The sequence below is a fragment of the Lampetra fluviatilis genome, chromosome 30 (assembly GCF_964198595.1).
Source record: "Lampetra fluviatilis chromosome 30, kcLamFluv1.1, whole genome shotgun sequence".
Taxonomy (NCBI): domain Eukaryota; kingdom Metazoa; phylum Chordata; class Hyperoartia; order Petromyzontiformes; family Petromyzontidae; genus Lampetra; species Lampetra fluviatilis.
Window position 1 is genome coordinate 4,784,201 of NC_136304.1, and position 19,081 is coordinate 4,803,281.

The 19,081-nt window shown below is 52.3% G+C and overlaps 1 protein-coding gene across 2 annotated transcripts in view; it reads right to left on the bottom strand.

The window, feature by feature from the left end:
• LOC144943154 (uncharacterized) overlaps positions 1 to 19,081 on the bottom strand; it is a 101,443-nt gene that overhangs the window by 70,118 nt on the left and 12,244 nt on the right. Inside the window, exons 1-2 of one of the 2 annotated variants that reach the window (XM_078870379.1) lie at positions 4,125 to 4,422; positions 255 to 640 (exon numbers count right to left, since the gene is read on the bottom strand). In XM_078870379.1, the coding sequence (XP_078726505.1) occupies positions 255 to 608 (354 nt within the window). In that variant the 5' untranslated portion in view covers positions 609 to 640; positions 4,125 to 4,422. Of the gene's footprint in view, positions 1 to 254; positions 641 to 4,124; positions 4,423 to 19,081 lie in introns of those variants that run through there. The other variant, XM_078870380.1, reaches the window with a different exon arrangement.

Below are 19,081 nucleotides of genomic sequence, written 5' to 3' on the forward strand. Positions count from 1 at the left end.
GTGGCTGGCCATGAGGCCGACAAAACCCAGCCAACACAGTCTTGCCTGCCAGAGAAGCTCCCCAACAGGACTGTGTCCAGGTAATCGGTTTAACACAGGATGTGTCATAGGCTGGCCAGCCTTCACTTTTCAAACCGGCGCACGTGTTCCTGTAGGAGGGCATAACTGTGACCGAGAAGACCTGGAGCTTGGTATGGAGCGGTAGGTCAGGCAGCTTCCACACGCTCCACGGCGCGCACAACACACACACGCACCTCGATGATGGAGCGCAGGTTGGCCACGTAGGTCTTCTCCGTCTCCACCAACTCGTCCACCACGCGCTTCACGGCCAGCTCCTTGTCAGACATTGGTGCCGCCCTCCCAGCGGACGCGGCGGTCCCTCCGCCCCCGTGACTCGACCTCCTGCCGCCGCCCCGATCTCTCACCGGCTGGATCTCGATGGTCTCGGGACCGCCGGACCTTTTAGAGCTCTTCGCCTGCAGTCGGTTCATGATCACCTTTCTCCGGCTGCGCTTCTTGGCGGAGGGCAGGTCGCCGTTCCTCAGCGACGGGGAAACGGGCAAAGCCACGGCGGGCCCCCTCTCCTCCGTCTGGTGGATCATGGTCATGGGAGGCGATGTCAACGTGCCGGCGGAAGATCCTACGGCGGGAAACATCGCAACGGCCAAACCAGCGGTGGGGTATCAGCACAGTCGTCGCCACAGCGGTGAAGCCAGCACCATCGTCACACCACCACCAAGTCACGATAATCGTCGCCATCGCCGCCACCGCCGCCAGTAGCATCGCGTGACCACCACCGTCACGTGACCACTATCGTCCGCTTGCCATCATTGCCTCATCGCCACCGTGAGCACCACCGCCGCAATCGCCACAATCAACACCAACGGCGGCATCAGGACGATTGCCGTCGCTGCCGTCACACAACCGCCATTGTCACGTGTTCACAACTGGGACAGCCATATTTACTGCAATTACCATTCACTAACCAGGTCTGAGCCTGGATAGTGCTTGGATGGCCAATCTCCATGCATAATAGGCATTACAGGCTGCAGAGTTGTTGGCAGCAGAGGCAGTACAGCAACATCCATTGTTTATACCGCACTTCGTCCAGTTCTATGCTTCCCGTAGTTGCTAACCCACTCGGACCAGACCAGCGAGAAGTAGCATCAAGTAACGCTTGGGACCCACATGAGGATGCCCTCATCCAGCAGTGGATTGACAAAAGGGCTGCACGTGCACCTTCCTCTACTATAGTCACCGTGATCACCACCATTGGAGTCAATCAACGTGGCCACCGTCACCACCACCACCACCACTATGATGAACATCGCCACCACCATCACCATATTCACTGCCACCATAACCTGCAATGTCACGACCATAATGATTCTGACATGACCACCACCCAAATGCAACGACCTTCATCATCAGCAGCACCGGCTGCCGTTCACCGCTGGGTCGATGGCGGTGCATGTGCCAGACTATGTTGCACGTTGTCGCCATGCAGAGTGGTGAAATTCCGGCTAGCTGGAGGTGAAAGGGCAGACGCAGGTGTCAAGGGTCACCTTTCGGTCTGCAACATCCTCAAGGACATCCTCATCATCGCCACCTCCACCATCGCAACAACTGCCACCGGCTTAGTCAGTGCCACAGTGGTGGGAAAAGTGGCAGAAGTCATAGTAATAATTAGTACTTTTGGAGGTTAACTGCTGCGATTGTGAAATTCAGTTGGTCTTCCGAATGTTAAACATCAACCCAGTGTCAGTCACGGGCATCACGTGGTCATTCACCCACTGTTTACAGTATGGTGGTGTTAAGTGCCCATAGCACCCAGTGTTTGCCCCTTACACTCGTGGGCTTTGAAGAAGTCCAATTTACCGAAGCTTTTTTTATAGATTTCTTTTTACACACACAGCCCTTTTGTGAATCCAATGCTGGATGAACGTCTCCCTCCCCCACGCCGTGTCCACTCGTCGGGGATCGTTTGACCATACTTCGCCACGCCGGTCAGTGCGGGTTGGTGATTGGGGGAAGCAATACATGTGGGTGGTATATGAGTAGAGTAAATCAATTGATGTCGCTGTGCTGCACCCAATGTAGCACCTGTTAAGCACGGTTGTTACCCATACACACTAAACTACTAAACCATTTTTATTTGACCAGGTAAGGTCCAGAGCGATATAGCTCTTTTTCATTACCTGGCCACAAATGATAGCCCAACGAAGCGGCTTATCGCATGGAACTTTATAGCAGCCAAATAGCCGAAACGCATATTGATTCTAAATCTGGAGGGAAAACCCGCAGGACCCGGAGAAAAATACACTCGACCATTGGAAAAAAGACAGGAAAACTCCAAATATACAGCAGATGTCAGGGTTCAGGATCGAACCCACGTCCTCCTACGTACCAGGCGAGGGAGTTAACATCTCGCCACCGCCGTTCTAGCACCTAGGCATGCTCAGACCTTCCTTATCTTCCGAGATACGACGAGATCAAGTGCATTTCAAGCCACTTGGTAACATGTTTGTGCTTTTATTAGGTTTTTTTTTTATCACACACTTTAACAGGGTCGCGTGCTGTTTTCAATGACCGTTTACTTGGCCATACATCAAGCTGTTTGAGGGTAAATTAAAAGCACAACAATAGTTATGAATAAAAAAAATAAGTTTGGTTGCAGTCGCTGTTTGGTGGACAACTCATGATGTTTTATCGTGTAGCATTTTTGCTAAATACAAGTATATAAGCAGTACTCCACGTGTATATATATAGATACATGTTTTAGGCCCATCAGCCTATTTGCTTTCCAGACCTAAACTTATCGAGCCCCATTGGTTTAAGCAAACAACCTGTGGCCTTGTTTAGACCTTATGTGGGGTCACTGGTCGTTATTGATACGAGCACTCCCATCTCAACGACAGTTGTATACAAAACACATGACGCAATGTTGTGGAGCATTATGGGTAAAATCATAGATATAACGTATTCTTGGTTCTTTCGGTAAAGTCACGTAGATAGAAAATAAAAATAATACAATTAAAAATAAAACAAAATTAAAAGCAAAAAAGCTGATTGGCTCTCGAGACAAAATATTAACCCGCAGCATTCGTGAGCGGGGAAAAAAATGTTGCAGGGCAACGAAACCACTGGGAGCCCAACACGGAAGCCAAGCCCCTGTCCAGTCCTTTTAGTAACCCCGCATGCAAATCGTCTGCCGCGGTCCCCCACCAACACAGATGTCGCGCGTCTCTACAGTTTTATTTCGTAAAAAACCCACCGCACTCGTAAAACACGACAATTTGTGCTTCACAAGGACATCTCAAGGCACTCGAAACAAATACTGTAGCGGAAACAGATCGATGTAGAGCCAGTTGAAGAGGAATTGTATTAAATGACAAACAAGCAGATGATAACAAAACTACACTCGAACAGGCATCAACTTCCTTTCAACGTGTCATTGAAAATCAGCGGCGTGACATTTCACGCTCCGACTTATTGCATCCGACCCCCCTCACCCCCAAACTCAGCAACCCCCCAACCCCCACACTTTTCCCAGCTGCTCACGTCCACAGAATCCGAACATTAAAAAAACTACAATCGGGTGAATGAAAAATCTCACGCTGTGGCCATGCAATAACTGTGAAGCGATTCATTCCCAGGCGAGCCGAGCGCCGTGGCGACGAGAATCGCCGTCACGGCGTTCTCCAGACGACCGAGTCCGTCGGGAGAAATCAAAGTAAAGAAATAAACAAGACGCGGAAACGAACCCCCCAACCTGCTCTCTCGTAGGCCACCGTCAGCGGCCGAACATTAATTGCACCGACCCTGTTTAAACTACAACGTCCGTCCGTTTGTTTTCTAAGCGGAGGACAAACTCAAGAGGGCAAGACGGATCGATCGCTCCGTGGCGCCCCGAAACAAACCGCTCACTTTTCTTCGTGCCACACGCGCGCACACGGCGATAACAGCAAGCAGCAGCAGAAGAAGAAGACGACAAAAACCCTCGCAAACTTCAACGCACGACCACAGACGGCGAGGGCAAGCGACAAAATAAAAAAGGCATCTTACACAGCGTCGGCGGCAAAACATTGGAAATACGACGGAGAAGAGAGGAGCGCGCGCGTTACCTGCTGTCCAGCGCTCGCCCGAGTAAATCCGCTAGACATCGGCACCGCGCGCGATCGACGCCGGATTCATCACGAACGCGGCAGTCTCTCACGCGCGCGCGCGCGCACAACGCTGATCTCCGCTCTGAAACGGCGGAGGGTCTCGTGACGGTCATGGGGGGGGGGGTCTCTCAACTTCGGCGCGTCACGGCGCCGCTGGCACGGCGAAACCAGCGGTGACAAAACACAGGAAAACCCCCCTCCCCACCCCACGATCCATGCATCCGGCAAGTGACTAAAGTGCACTGGAAGGGGCGGAGGGTTGCGGAGCGAGCGGCTGGGCGATGTGGGGCAGGGGTGGCGGGGCGAGCGTGCGTCATGCCCCAGGTGCAGCACCGCCTCTCTGCGGCCGGCTGGTTAAAGTCAATGGTTGGCCACGCTGGTGAGATGTTAGCTACCTCGCCTGGTATGCTGGAGGTCGTGGGTTTGATCCACGACTGTTGTATATTTGGAGTTTGCGTGGCTCTCTCTCTTCTCTTTCCTGTGGTCGCGTGGCTTTTTTTTCTCCGACTCCTCCGGGTTTTCACTGCACATTTAGAATCAACGTGTGCTTTTGAGCGCTTTGGAGCCTGCTATCAATTTCCACGCGGTAAGCCACTTCGCTGAATTATCATTTGCAACCAGGTCGCTTCTGAAAAACAGCTATACTGTATAGCTCAGTTGGCCTCACCTGGTGAAATAAAAAAAATAGATTAGTTTTTAGTTTAGATGTGAAGTCTGCACGCATGCTGGACGGATGTCGGCTCTTTGTGTGCTCGGATTCCCCGGAGATCATATCAAGCTGAACACTGCTGACTCAGGGGTCAATGAGTGGGTCAATGCAATTTGGCAGCATGTTGGTGTTTTTGGACCTTATCTGCTTCTTGTATTGTCCACATGCAACTACGATGCAGTATATTATATACAATTAGCTCCACGGCTTTGATCGCTTTGAAGACGAGAACATTTGTCCGCTTTCAATCGCGAAGTGGATGTTTACTTGGGCGCAGTCTGGCAACCGATTAGAACCGGAACACATCTCGTAAAGCACCACCGTCATGCCGGATGCATTCGGACGAACCCGACTCTTTCTTCCAAGCTGGGCTGGCGATGGTGCACATTCGGCACCGCGCGTGTCGAAACCACCAACTTCGCCCATGAATACGCAACGTTCGCTAAAACTATAATTCCTATGTATTTAAGGCGATTTCAAAACTGCATCCGTAACGTTGCCCAACTTGTGGAACTCTCCGCGCGGAGCTCACCGATTGACGAGGGCCAATTTTAACCGAGGCCACCAAACGCCATAGACCTCCACCCCCGTCTCCGAGCAAGCTGGTCACACGCATGTGAATGCCTGGGCCAAAAGGGTCCGTGCGTCATATCTGCAGAGCTACGCTGTCCATTTATTTAGGTAATCCGTGGCCCTGTCGATTATCGGTTAGATTGCTAAAATAATTGGACAAACAATTCCGGTTAAGGAGGAGAGGAATATGCTAGAGTTGGAAGAAAAAAAAGTCCCACCTCTGTTCCCACGTGTCGCTGGACGGGAGGTGATGAATGGGGCTTTGGCATCATCGACATTATCAGGCGTGTGACGCTGGCCGTGGTTTGTGGGGCGTGGGGGGGGGGGCGTGGGGGGGGGGGTCCCACCTTCAGGAGGAGGAAAAATGTGGGGTCGGCCATCAATTTTCAAGGGGCCGAGTAAAGTCAACTAAAATGTCTTAACCGATCTATCAACTTAATCAAGCAAATCATTCCAGCTCTAAATATGCCGCACCTATGATTAGCAAGGTTGACTACGCAGGGTGCAAAAGTTCAACATACACCCAGAGAGGAGTGTGTAACGGTAAAGGTGCAGCCCTGCAATTGCTTGCCCGAGCCACTGCTGGCGGAAGGATCTCTCCCACTTGTCGAGGCGCTTCGCAGAGCCCTCCTCCCCGATGGGTATTTGGCCGAGCCTCCCACGCCGGCCAGACGTCTGGCACGAGTCAGTTTTAGCCTTCGCGAGCAAGCGACGACGTGCCCGTTCGTGGCAGCTGGCGATGGCAGATGCTGGCCAGACGTGCACTCCTCCCCGGCTACGAAGGTCAGGCACGGCTGGGCTCAACGGGGGTGGGGGGGGGTTGGACAACTGCGGATGCGAGACTTGAAAGAAACGCTTGGGAGGTTGCGTTGTCGGGCGGTGTGTGTACGTAGGAGGGACGTTTGCGTATATAATAATAATAAAAAAGGGTGATCCATTTATGGATACCTCACTGCTGGTGTTTCACGACCCTCTTGCTTTCTTCCCGAAGCGAGATTGTATTCGCATCTTAGCGAAGGAAAATGTGAAAGCATATTTTAACCGGCGCGATTGGGACTGGCGGGAAAGGCACGCGGACGCCTTGATTTAGCTTGCCGTCGGCATGGCCCATTATTTTTCGCTATTATTCGAGTGGCGTATCTATAAATAGACGTGTCATTAAGAAGGGTCATTGCCCAAAAAGTCAGCGATTATACCTTTTTTTTTCATTTTAAAACTTTCCCGTTCCGTGATGTCTGCAAGCTTCAGGGTCCCGTTCATCGCTGCATCTCGGAACGTGCAAGCGGTTTGCGTTTTTATTGTATTTAGAGAGGCGTAGAGCCGTCGTTTGTAAACACATCGTATTCACCGCAGAGAACTGTAACGGCACGACCGCACTCTACGATAGCTGGCGCCAAACTGTAATGCCCTGTGCGTTCCAGCCGGAGCCACCTCCCGCATGGCCTTGGGGGAGCCTCGCTACAAATAAAGTAATTTTATTTCATGACGTACATCATCGGAATGGGAAAAGGGGGGTTATGGCTACAGTGTGGTTGACGGATGTGTTGAGTCTTTTTTGCGCTGCGTAGGTTCGGAGAGGCTGAAACGTCCTGCGTGTGCCGTGAATACATCCCCCCCGCTCCCGACTCTCTAGCACCCTGCCTGTGACCGCAGGTCACGCCCTCCTGCGAGAGAGAAAGAGGGGGGTACCTTGTGCTAAACACCCGGGTCGCTCTTATCCTTGAAAAGCTTGAATAGTTCTAAGTTGTAAAACAAGCTTTGAATCTAAACTGTTGGCAGGGGGGGGGGGGAAAGACGCCTCTCCAAAACCTTAAACAAAACACCCAAAATCAATAGTCCTTTCGTGGACAGATGATCTCGTTAGTTTAGACAAATAGAGATCCATCTAACAAATGATTCATTATGGTGGGTAATAAAAGTCTAATTAACAAAGGTGCAAATAAGCAAACAGGGAGCGCAGTGTGCAGTGGGCTTCACGATTGTGCCGCTGCACGGCTCTCCGTTGAACTGCGCATCGTTTGGCACGACGTCCGACGGTTCGCGCCATGTGCCGGGTGCCTCAGTTCCTGCAGAAGCTCGGTTCGATGTGTGCCAAGTGTAATCGGGATGACACATAGCGACCTCGCCCTCCAACTTCGGTTGCTGAAGAAGAAGCGCACCCCGCGAAACGTCGGACACGGCGCTGAACAACACACGGCACAACCTTAAAGCCGCGTCGGAGAGCGGGCAAAGCTCCGTGCAAGAGAACACGGATGGACTGCGCCTGCAGCAGGCATGTGGCTGAGCAGCATGAGCATTGTGGTCATCGCGCACGAAAGTGCTTGCCACAAATGAACCACAATGCCTTGCTGATCTCGTCAATGAGCCTAAACCATCATCACGCGAACTCCGGCCATCCTCACAGCAGCGGCTTTCGGCCAACCGTCGAACAAAGACGGTCACTGCATCGCGGGCTTCCAGATGCGCTTCTGCGGCCGTCTGGAACGCTCTTCCGAACCGATATTGGGAAGCCACTGGAGGTGTGCACTTTTAAATGTCGATCGAAAACGAATTTCTTCCGAACTGCTTTTTGTGTTTAATTTGTTGTCCCCCTCCCCCGCCGCACCTCTTATAAGCACGGTTGCCTACGTACTGTGTGAAAGAAGTTCATCTCGAATTACATCTCCAGACGAAATTTTGCCTGCTCCGAAAAGGAGCCAGCGCCGCGCAGTCGGCTAAATATACGCACTGCCTCGACGCGGGGCCGGCGGAGACGGCGCTGACATCGTCTGCGTGTGACGAGCGGTCTAAACGTGCTTTGAGCTGACGCAGGAGCGCGCGCACGTCGAGTTCGCTGGTTTGTCAACTTTACGCAAACCCAGCGCCCGGGTCTAAAGCGTACGCTGTGTTTGTTAACGCTTTGTTTTGCCAGTTACAGTAAGCCAACAAAAACTGCCGACCGTCGTGTGCGGCCGGAGGGGGGTGGGAGCGGTGAAACAGCAGTAGGCGTACCGCGCTCCGAGCCTGAACGGGCCAGGTTCGATTCCAGACCAGAGCTAAGATCGGTGCCGAGTTGATATCTCAATCGGTTCTGGTCCTCCCCCCACCCCCCCCCCCTCTTTACCAACCTGCAAACGAGCAGCTCGTTTGGTCAAGCAACCCACGTGAACAGACGCTGCGTGGGGAAGCCTTCAACCCGGCAGCGGATTGGCAAAGGGCTGTAACAATTATAAATTCAAGGGGTGGGGGTTCTTGTCCCAAGTAAAACACCACGTTTCATCCGCATCGATCACCTGGGATCCCACCACCCCCCACCAGCCATCCATCCTCAAGTGAGCTGAGCGCCTCTTTATAATTCTGGGCGGACACCCGATCGAGCCCAATGACCATTCGTTCCGGCAGATTGTTTGTCGCACGGGCTACGGGGCCTCACGGTGCACGAAGCTCACGGCGCGGCCACTTAAGCAATTGGCAATAATGACAGCGCGAATCTTAACGGCTCTTTAAGGGCCTGGGGGCCCTTTGACGAGGTGGCTGCGGCTGGAACGCACAGGGCATTAACCAAAGTGTGCTTAAGTGTATGACAATTATTTCAAACCTGGCCATTAATTTAGACCAAAGAGCCCGCAGCGTTAATTCATGGGGAGGGTGGGAGGGGAAACAAACGCGCTGAATTATTGAACAAAGCGGGAAATGTGGGCACATCTAATTTGGGCAAATGCGTGCACAGATTGATCTTTCATTAGCGAGGGTTAAAAAAGTAGATAATGTGATATAAGAAAATAATAGGACTACATTTTAATTAGCGTCTCGCTTGACCTTCAAAACGCCGAGACGAGCCGTTTTGTAAATGATCGGATTTTTTCCTTTAATTCGTCTCCACACGAAGCACTTTAGGGGCCAATGGAGCCCGCGACAAGCAGGACCGCGTGCACGATGAACAGAGCGGGAAATGTTGCAGCGACTAATTTGGGGTCCGTGTCAGCAGACGACTCATTCATTCGAGCAGCTATAAACAATATACGTGATCGTGAACAAAGAGAAAGATACTTTAAAATTGCTCGACCCCTGAAATAGCCTGACGCAAGCGATTTCAAAAGGCGAGGAATATTTTTTTTTATTTGTTCAGCTATTCATTTTTTAGACAAAGGACTTTTTTTGGTCACTCAAAGCTGCACGCAGAAACATTAATCAATGAGGTCCACAAAAGAACAAAGCGGTAAACCCCGGCATATATATCATTCGAGTAAATGTTTGTGCACAGTTCTTCCATTTGCACGGCTATATAAAGAAATGTGTATACATTGCGAACACAAAATAGCAAATTAGTGAAGAGCTTTCTATAGTGTGCTGGCGTCACAGTCGACAAATTTGAAATATTACCGCCGTACGTATCACGTTGGTAATATTTGGGGCCACGTGGTGCGATTGGACCGCGGTGGCCCGAGGAGCGGAAAGAGAGACGGCGCAGGACAGGGCAGCGTGGAGGAGGTCGGCAAGGACAGTGGACCCACCACACGAGTGGGACAAACGCGTGGAAGAAGACGACCACCGCTGTACATTTTATATTACGTGCATATTACATATTAGTCGATTGGGATTACATTCACGTCAACAATGCCCCCCCCCTACTCTGGTACTACTGCAGACTGCGTTCGCGAGAGGTGGCAGCACCTTCGTGACAGCCTTGCGCTGCAAGAGCAAGCATGGAACAAATTCCACACGTACTTCATTAATTATTTTCATTAAGTATTGACGATGAATTCCGGCGGTTGCAAACGCTTGGTATTGCTTGGAGTTCGTTTTCGCACAAACGCATTTTTGGTGCCCGTCAAAAATCTGCCGCCGTAAAACCAGGCACCCGCGAAGGCGTCTCCTCCTCACCCACCCAGACAACGGGGCCCACTCTGCGGCCCTCTCGCACAACCGCGGGCAGTGCTGGACGCCGCCACGTGGCACGGGACACGCAGCGGCCCCAACGCCCTCCGAGCTGCAGCCACACGCGGCGCCTCTTCGACAGCGGCAGAACTGCTTTGCCGCAGCTTTGCCAAATCTACGGCGGAGGGAGAGCGGCAGAGGTGAAGCTGCTCGCCGCAAGCAAAGGAGCGTTCAACTCTACCCTCGCAATGCATTTCGTTTGGGGCGCCACGGTGGCGAGATGTTAACTGCCTCGCTTGGTATACAGGAGGTTGTGGGTTCCACCCCGACCCTGACGCCTGCTGTATATTTGGAGTTTGTGTGTCTCTCTCTATCTCCCCGCGGTCGCGTGGATTTCCCCCCGTGTCCTCTGGTTTTTCCCTCCGCATTTAGAAACATGCGATTAGTGTATTTGGCTCTAATATATTTCCACACGATAAGCCACTTTCGTTGAGCTATCATTTTTTGGCCAAATCGCTTCTGAAAAAAAGCTACATAGCTCAGTGGGCCTTACCTGATAAAATAACATAAAAATAGATAGTTCAGTTTTTATAGTTCATCTTTGCATTCGGGTGCAGGGCACGGTGATCGCGGTGTGTGCGCGTGCGTCAATTTGCACATTGCGTGTGCCCAAGGGGGTGGCGCCGTGCCCGGTTCGTTCTGCGTGCGTAAGCGTTACGCAACGACCTCCATCCACCACCGGACGAGATTCCCACTAAGCCAGGCGGGGACGCATATTATTTTCCAATTACAGCACACGCTGATAATAACACTCAGAGGACCCGTCATACCGACATTCCAGACGCGTGCAATAATCGAGATCGTCATCTGCAGCAGCGCAGCAGCCAGACCGACTGCATCACCGCCACCAACGAGCGGCACTTCTGAGCAATTCTAACTTTGTGTGGTGGTGGGGGCTCGCCATGGAGAGGGCAGCGATCCGAATGTGAGTTGATAGTTGGTTGCGGTGGGGGTGGGGGGCATTACCTATTTTTTTTGTTCCCCGTCCAAATGAAGCGAGAGGCTTTGGCCGGATTGCGCAGTGGAATTTTGTCCGGTGCGTGGGTAACGGTGTGTGGATAACGGTGCGTGGGTAACGGTGTGTGGGTAACGGTGCGTGGGTAACGGCTCCCTACTGCTGCCCAACCGCGGCCTAAGGAGCCCTCGCCACAAAGGCCATTGACGTCAGGGATGATCACCCTAACCCAGCGGCATCGGCCACGTGAAGTCGTTACTTTGATATCCATTGACAGCCCTCTGTCGAACAACTGCTGGATGAAGGTCTCCTGATGTCATGCCGGTTAGGGGAGGTTTTTGACCATACTTCACCATTCTGGTAAGTCCCGGATAAGGCGAGGAGTGGTGGTGGTGGTGGTGGGTGGTGCTACCCAAAACTGGTTTAGTAGCTTCTTCTAGATTTGAAGCTTTCGTGACTGCAAGGATTCATACTCTTAGTTTTTTCGGTAAAGTCACGTAGGTAAAAAATGAAATTAAAATGAATAAAAATAAAATAATAATAATAATAATAAAAATCACGACGTTTTGGAGGCAACACAAGTCTCCGTCATTACCTACGTGACTTTACCGAAAAAACTAAGAGTATGGTTTAGTAGCCTTCGCTCGCCAATGACTACGTTAGCAGTGGTCGGGAATCAAACTCAGGTCACCAGGTTTAGAGCGGAGGCCGTCAACCTCAGTGACACTGCTCCACTCCGACGTGAAGTTGAAACGAAGCCATGGCTCGCCTTAAACGCCTTTCCCAAGACGAAATGCGGTTTCCTTAAACTCATCTGTAACGTCCTCTCCCCCAAGCAGCCCGGGCTGCTTCGCGGTGCCGTTTCATTTCCATCCCTGGGTTTGCGGAGCGATGTTTCTTTAGGGAGCGACTGCTCACGCCTTATGAATGCCTTTGTTGAGGTCGCCCTCAAGCAGAATCATTACTCCAGGTCGCGGCGGTGGTGGTGGCGGTGGTGGCGGTGGTGATGGTGGTGGCGGTGGTGGCGGCGGTAGTGGTGGTGGTGGTGGCGGCTGTCATGGTGGCGGCGGTGGCGGCGGTGGTGGTGGTGGCGGCGGTGGTGGCGACGGTGATGGCGGCGGTGGTTGCGGCGGTGGTGGCGGCGGTGGTTGCGGCGGTGGTTGCAGTGGTGGTGGTGGCGGCGGTGGCGGCGGTGGTGGTTGCGGTGGTGGTGGTGGTGGCGGTGGTGGTTGCAGTGTTGGTGGTGGTGGCGGTGGCGGTGGTGGCGGCGGCGGCGGCGGTGGCGGTGGTGGTGGCGGTGGTGGCGGTGTTGAGCCGCGCTACGAACCCCGGCGGGCTCAGGTTCGATTCCCGCTCACGGAAAACGACAGTGACGATTATCAGAAGTAGTGCTGGGCTTCCCCGAGGTCGACTCGGCCTCAAATGAGTACCTGGTGCGGTGTGTAAAAAAACATCGCCACTGGGGAGATGAAGGCGGTCGGGCATGGTGCTGGACACCCACCCCCTCGTATACCGTGCCGGCCTTCGTAGGGGCTCGCTAAAACCACTTGCCCTAAGAGTCTGTTGAAGGCTACATGGCGGATCGCTGGTGTTGCACAGTCACATTAACAGAGCCTATTGTCTGATGCGCCCCCTTCACCATTTCACTGATAATTCCTTACAATGTCATTTGAATAAGGATTTGTTTTGTAATATAAAAAAAAAATAATAATACTGGACATCTGTGTAAATTAGCTTCAAAGCTTGTCGGAATCCTCAAGTCCAAATAAAGATTCTTATTCTGAAAGCAACTATAGATAGTATATCTATTTATATTTTTTTCTCGTCGTGTAGAATTTTCTACGTCTATGTTTTTGAGTACGAATGCGATGGCGCTTTGAGTGGCCGTGCCAGAGAGACGTCACGCATTTAAGCGAAAAAATAAAATTAACTTGACGAATGAAAGTATGAATACGCGGGTGCCTCGGGGGAGCACGCTACTCCAACAAAGGGAGACAGACGAAAGTCAGCCCAGACCGTGTAATGCGATCTCCCCGTTCACAGTAATTCATTCTCGATGGTGCTGCTGGTGGGTTGGCGTTGATGCACCCGCACAGACAACACCTTCCACATCCCCAGCACTGTTGTAGCCTCGAATGGAAAACAAATGTCATAGCTTTCGATTTAAAGCTTTCGTGGCTGCAGGGATTCATCTTCTTGGTTATTTCGGTAAAGTCATGTAGAAAAATTATAATAAAATAAAAAATAAAATTCTCAAGACGGACGCTGTCTTTCCGACAGACCTGTTCTTCACCTGAGGACGGCTGCTTGCGTTGTGGCCGAAACGTCGTGAGAATTTTATTTTATTATGTTTTATTTTTATTATTTTATTATTTCCCTTCTACGTGACTTTACCGAAAGAACCAAGAAGAGAAATGTCATAGCATGAAACCCACTACACGCACAGCATCGCGAGGGTAGCCATGTAGGACCATCCATAGGGGGCACATTAATAGGGGGGGGGATAAGCAATATACTGTCGCCCCTGAAACTGAAAATTGAAATCACTCATTGGCCACCTAAGCTACTCTGTATAAGCCCCCCACGGCTACCCGCTAGCATGTAATGCTTTTTTAACGGCATATTACTTCTGTGATTTGATCACTTCGTAATTGTCGCGGTGTGGGAATCGCAAGATGTTTCGGAGAAGAGAAAAACACGCGAGATTTGTTTTGCGCTTCCGTTTTCACCTCCTCGTTTCTATGTCCACTCCCCCAACGGTCACTCGGCGTTGGCTTCCTTCTCGTCTCATCTACTCGTCGATGGCGACCGAGAAGAAAACTAATATCTCGGTGCTCATCCACACAACAATTCAACTCGTCGTAATCACGGTCAACGTCGCCGCCATCATCGCGAGCATCGTCGTCACCATCCTTCACCTGGCCCGCGGCACTGCTCACAGATGTCATCGCCCCAGATGTGTTCTCTGTTTTTGTGAAAGCGAGAAGGAGGGGGAGAAACTACCTCACCCCTGCTGAAACAACACCCCCACCCACCGCCCCCCTCCCCCACACTCTCCCTCTCTCTCTAACCACTCTGCCACCACCGATGCTGGGACGAGCGTTCATTGTTCGAGATGCTGCGAGGTTGTGCCCCCACTAAAATTAGGGCTGGCCCCACACGTGACCCCCCCTCCCCTCCCCGAGCTGGGGGCTCCCACAGCATTCCCAGCCACCACTCGGGTGCCCTTACGTCCACCATTATCCCATAATTCACGCTCAACCCCCGTGACCCCGACACCTATTAAAACAGGGGGCGTGGAACCTTTTCCCCTACGAATAGACCATGAGCTCAGACCAGATATTTTCACCTATCGGTACCCCCTGAGGTGACATAACGTCAGTGGTTCCAATTTCCTTTGGTGATGGTCGTTTAAAAATTTAGTGAGTTATTGAATAATTAACTCGTTTTTACTCACATAAAAGAGCAATATTCTGATAACCTTGGGTGGTACACTACCAATTTATGCTCGGGCCCCCATCGCCTCTCAGGGATGAATTTGACTTTCAAAGTCCCCTTTGGTGGCGGGCGACACGTCAACAGACGCACGGCCACTTCATTCACAGCGAGGGAGACTCTTGAGATGACCGACAGCGCTCGCATTAGACACGCAATGCTTGCCAAGGTCGGGTACGCTGCCCTCTGGTACCCGATTCGTGCGGCCAAGTACGTTTATTAAACCCATCATTATTCTCCACGATCTCGCGGGGAGGGAGACAACCGCCTGCCGAGTAGCACACGCGGTAGACACAAACAAACTTGTCCAACGGCCGACCGCATGACCGCATGTAGAATGAATTCCAAGAATAAATAAAAGAAGAGTCTTGGGTAGAAATACGTTAGCCGCATACGCACAGCGCGAAATCGCACAAAGCGGAACCCACAGGGAGGGGATGAACCCTTATTCTTAGTTTTTTTCGGTAAAGTCACGTAGGTAAAACATTAAAATTAATAAAAGTAAAATAAAATAAAAATAAAAATCACGACGTTTCGGAGGCAACACAAGCTTCCGTCTTCAGGTGGAACCGGTGACTTTACCGAAAAAACCTAAGAATATGAATCCTTGCAGTCACGAAAGCTTCAAATCTAGGGGGGAACCCAGCGAGGACAGAGAGAGAGGGCCAGACACCTCGGGGCCCAGACCCGCACACGCCGCCACTGCCACCGGTGTTGCGGAATGCGCAACACGCGCCGAGGGATGGGCGAGCGCGCACGTCCACGCCGCCGGCGCTATGCATCTAATCTCGCAGGGAACCTGAATCTACCCGCGAGTGCCGACGCTCCACCAACATCCCTTCCTTATCTATCGGTCATTCCGTCTCCTACCCTCAGCCGCCCGCCTCCCCGCTCGGTCTGTCTGTCTACCTGTCCGTTGCGTCGTGCCCCGATCTCCATCTCGTCTTTTCCGCGAATCTTTACTCTCTGCGGCTTTCGCTCTCCCACCCCTCTGTTCGCCTACCTCCTTCCCGACTTTTCTCTCCCTTCGTGCCCTGCAACAAGTCCAGAGCTTTGTAGTGGCTGCTGGCCATGTTCCCGTGGCTCGGCTATCAGAGTGCGCAGGCGGTGCAACTGCAACGGGGCACACGGCCCGAATGGGCTCAAACGCAAGGCAACGTAATAGGGAGAATTGACGGGGCAGCGGGAGCGGGGGATGCGGGGGGGGCATCATTTCATTGCCTGCGCCAGGGCGCATGCCAAGCACGCTACGCCACTGGGCAGGTCCGCTACCAGCAGGTGTTGTGTGCACGCACGGAGCCTTCGGATTGCCGGCTGGATCTTTCCGGACGACCTCGTGAACGAAATCAGCCTCCGCGCATCACGAGATAACTGCTCGCGCGCGCGGCGACTGCAAAAAGCTAAAACAATTCCAAGCGCGTTCGTAAAAGAGTTCAAGTCCCCGCTAATAAATACAAAAAAAAACCTGGCGGCTTCAAAGTCACCTTGTTCACAGCGGTGCGCGTGTACGCGCGTGTGTGCGTGCGCACGCGTGTATATTTGTAAGTCTTTTTCAGGCTACAGGGGGATCTTTGTATATTTGTAGTGGGGGAGCCAGAGGCAGAACAGTGGCATCTTGCTCGATATTTTCCAGTCTCCCGGGGTTTTTATTTCAAAGTCTGAAGCTTGAACTTGCCAGCGGTGAATTGGTCTCTCCGTGTGTCTCTCTCTCTCCTCCTCCCCCCAGGAATGCTGAAACTGACACAAGTGGCCGGCTCGATGATTATGAGTGTCTTGCGAAAGAAGAGAAAGGCAGCCAGGGAGGGGCAAAGTTCAGCCCGAGCCTGACAGAGGTGAGGGAACGCTGCTGCTCACAGACCATCCAGGCACCCCCTATGGAATTAAACAAATCAATTGCAGCGTCCTTTATTTGATCAGGAGAGAGAACCCATTGAGATTCATTAGCTCGGACGCAATGGAGACCGAGGTAACGGCGCAGCCCTGCAACTGCTTATTCACACCACTGCTGGCAATACGCCCCCCCCCTACTACTCTAGGTATTTGGCCTACTCTTCCATCCAGGAATAGGTGGGAGTACCCACACTTTACCACAATGCATGACGACCTGTCGATCGATTGCACTTGTGCCCATTTAAACTACCGGGTGGATTGAGGCGAAGAGGCTTTTAAGAAACTTGGACGATTGTTTCAGCTGCCACGCCAGGAAATAGGATCGAACCGACGACCTCTGAATTGCAAGTACAGTGACATAGCCGTTACACCTCTGTGGAAAAAAAATAATCCATGGATAAGTTTTCGCGACGGGTTTATAATTTTTCGTAATGTGGTTTCTGGTATAAATTTCGCCGATCCCCCCCCCGTCCCACGTTGATGATTCATGCTTTGGCAGTAGAGCACGCAAGAGTCCAGATACTGGGGAAGCAACGTCCCACGGGAGGCGAATGAGGAGGGGGGGGAGGTTGGTTGGCGAGTTCGTTGCATCACCCCGAGAGTTATTTAAACAAAGTTGCTTCAATGTTTTTTTGACAATACCGCATCGTGTCACTCCTTCCTTCCACCCTCCCCCCCTCCCCAAGAGCGAGCGAGCGAGCCCCGTTTAAATTCCCAAATCCTCGCCCTCGTCTCCCTTGGGCGGGAGAGGAGGTGGGGTGCGGGATGACTGTAAGGAAATCCAGTTTCTGTTCCTTTCTGGGTCATTCCGAGGAGCGAGTGCGCAGGCTTGCCAAGACATTCGCCGCTCCGAACACCTCCCCCGCCCCCTCCTGTGCCCACCACCGCTCGTGGCGGAGCGGAGACGCCAACGGGGCGAGACGTGCACGCGCTTCCCGCGGTCGCGCGCGTGCGTACGGCGGTGTCGCCGTGACGCGCTTGCGTGCTCCGTCTGTCCCGAAGGCAGCAGTCGGCGGGCAGCGCCGAGGGTTTGAACGCGTGGTGCGGCGTGCGTTGGTGGGGAGCGGTGACACGGCGGTTAGCGCGCTACCCTACGAACCCGGGCCCTTCCCGAGTTCAATTCCAGGCCGGGCGCACATCAGCGGCGATTACCCGAACAGCCCCTGGGCCTCGCTGAGTTCGACCTGGCCTTCAACGAGTACCCGTTGAGGGCATGCCGATCTTCGGCGCCGGGGAGACAAAGGCGGTCGGGCATGGTGCTGGCCCACACCCCCCTCGTGCGTAAGCGTCGACCTTTGTAGGTGCTCTCCAACGGCGCTCCTCCCCCCCCTCCTCCAACAGCCTGTGAAGGCTATACAGGGGATCGTTGTCTTTGTGTGTAGCGCGCGAGTGGCTTTATCTCACTGTACATCCTGTGCTGCCGGTATGAGCACCCTTACGAGTCAGTGCATAAACACATCAACAAACGGCGGGCCGCGCAAATGAAACTAAACCCGTGCGGTTATTTGCGAGGCCGGTGACCTCGGCTAGAAGGTGACCCTCCCCTACACTCCCCTCGGGGTCGCAGGTTCCAGACAGAATCTCGCACACGGGGGTGGGGGGGGTCATGATTTAACCGGAGCGGCGATCAAAAAGCGTGGCCCCACTTTCTGAGCAGTTGTTATAGTCGTCGTGCCGAAACACTGCGCCAAGTTGCAAAAAAAAAATGTGTATTTTATTTTACTCACTGGGTGCGATATTCATCGTATAAATGTTATGACTGCGGTCGACGCCGACCGAATAAAAAAAAGATCTTGATGGAACGTGAACGTGTACTGCATCAATGATTAAATTGTGCGTGTGTGCATACGTGTCATTACGTGTTAGCTGTGTGTCAACTGACGTTGCAAATGAGATGCGTTCATCTCAAAGGGGGTGGTGGGGGGAGTCAAATATTTCACAGACACGTTAAATACATATTTGTCCAAATAGTGCTATCAACGCCGTGTCATTAGGCAAAATAATTCATTGGGAAATCTTGCAGCAGAGTGTGCTCCCCATGTGTGTCGGAGAATGGGCCGGCAGACGACATCCTCTCAGCACTTCAGATAAATCTCTCAAATGCCAATTTGTATCCTTTGTACAGCAGGGCCAACACTTTCCCACACTCTCCTATGAGATTGCGTATCAAATGACCTTCAAAAGGAGATGTATAATTATCTGAGCTGAAATATGCTGAATTAAACGCAAACCCATTTTTGGTGGAAGGGGGGTATTTCGTGACTGTGTTATTGGCCGTCAATTTGCCGCAATTGAGAATCCGGTTTAATCACAGGGGGGATGAAACCCGGACTCATAACCCTTGGTCTCAACTTTGCTGTCTTGGCACTATGTACT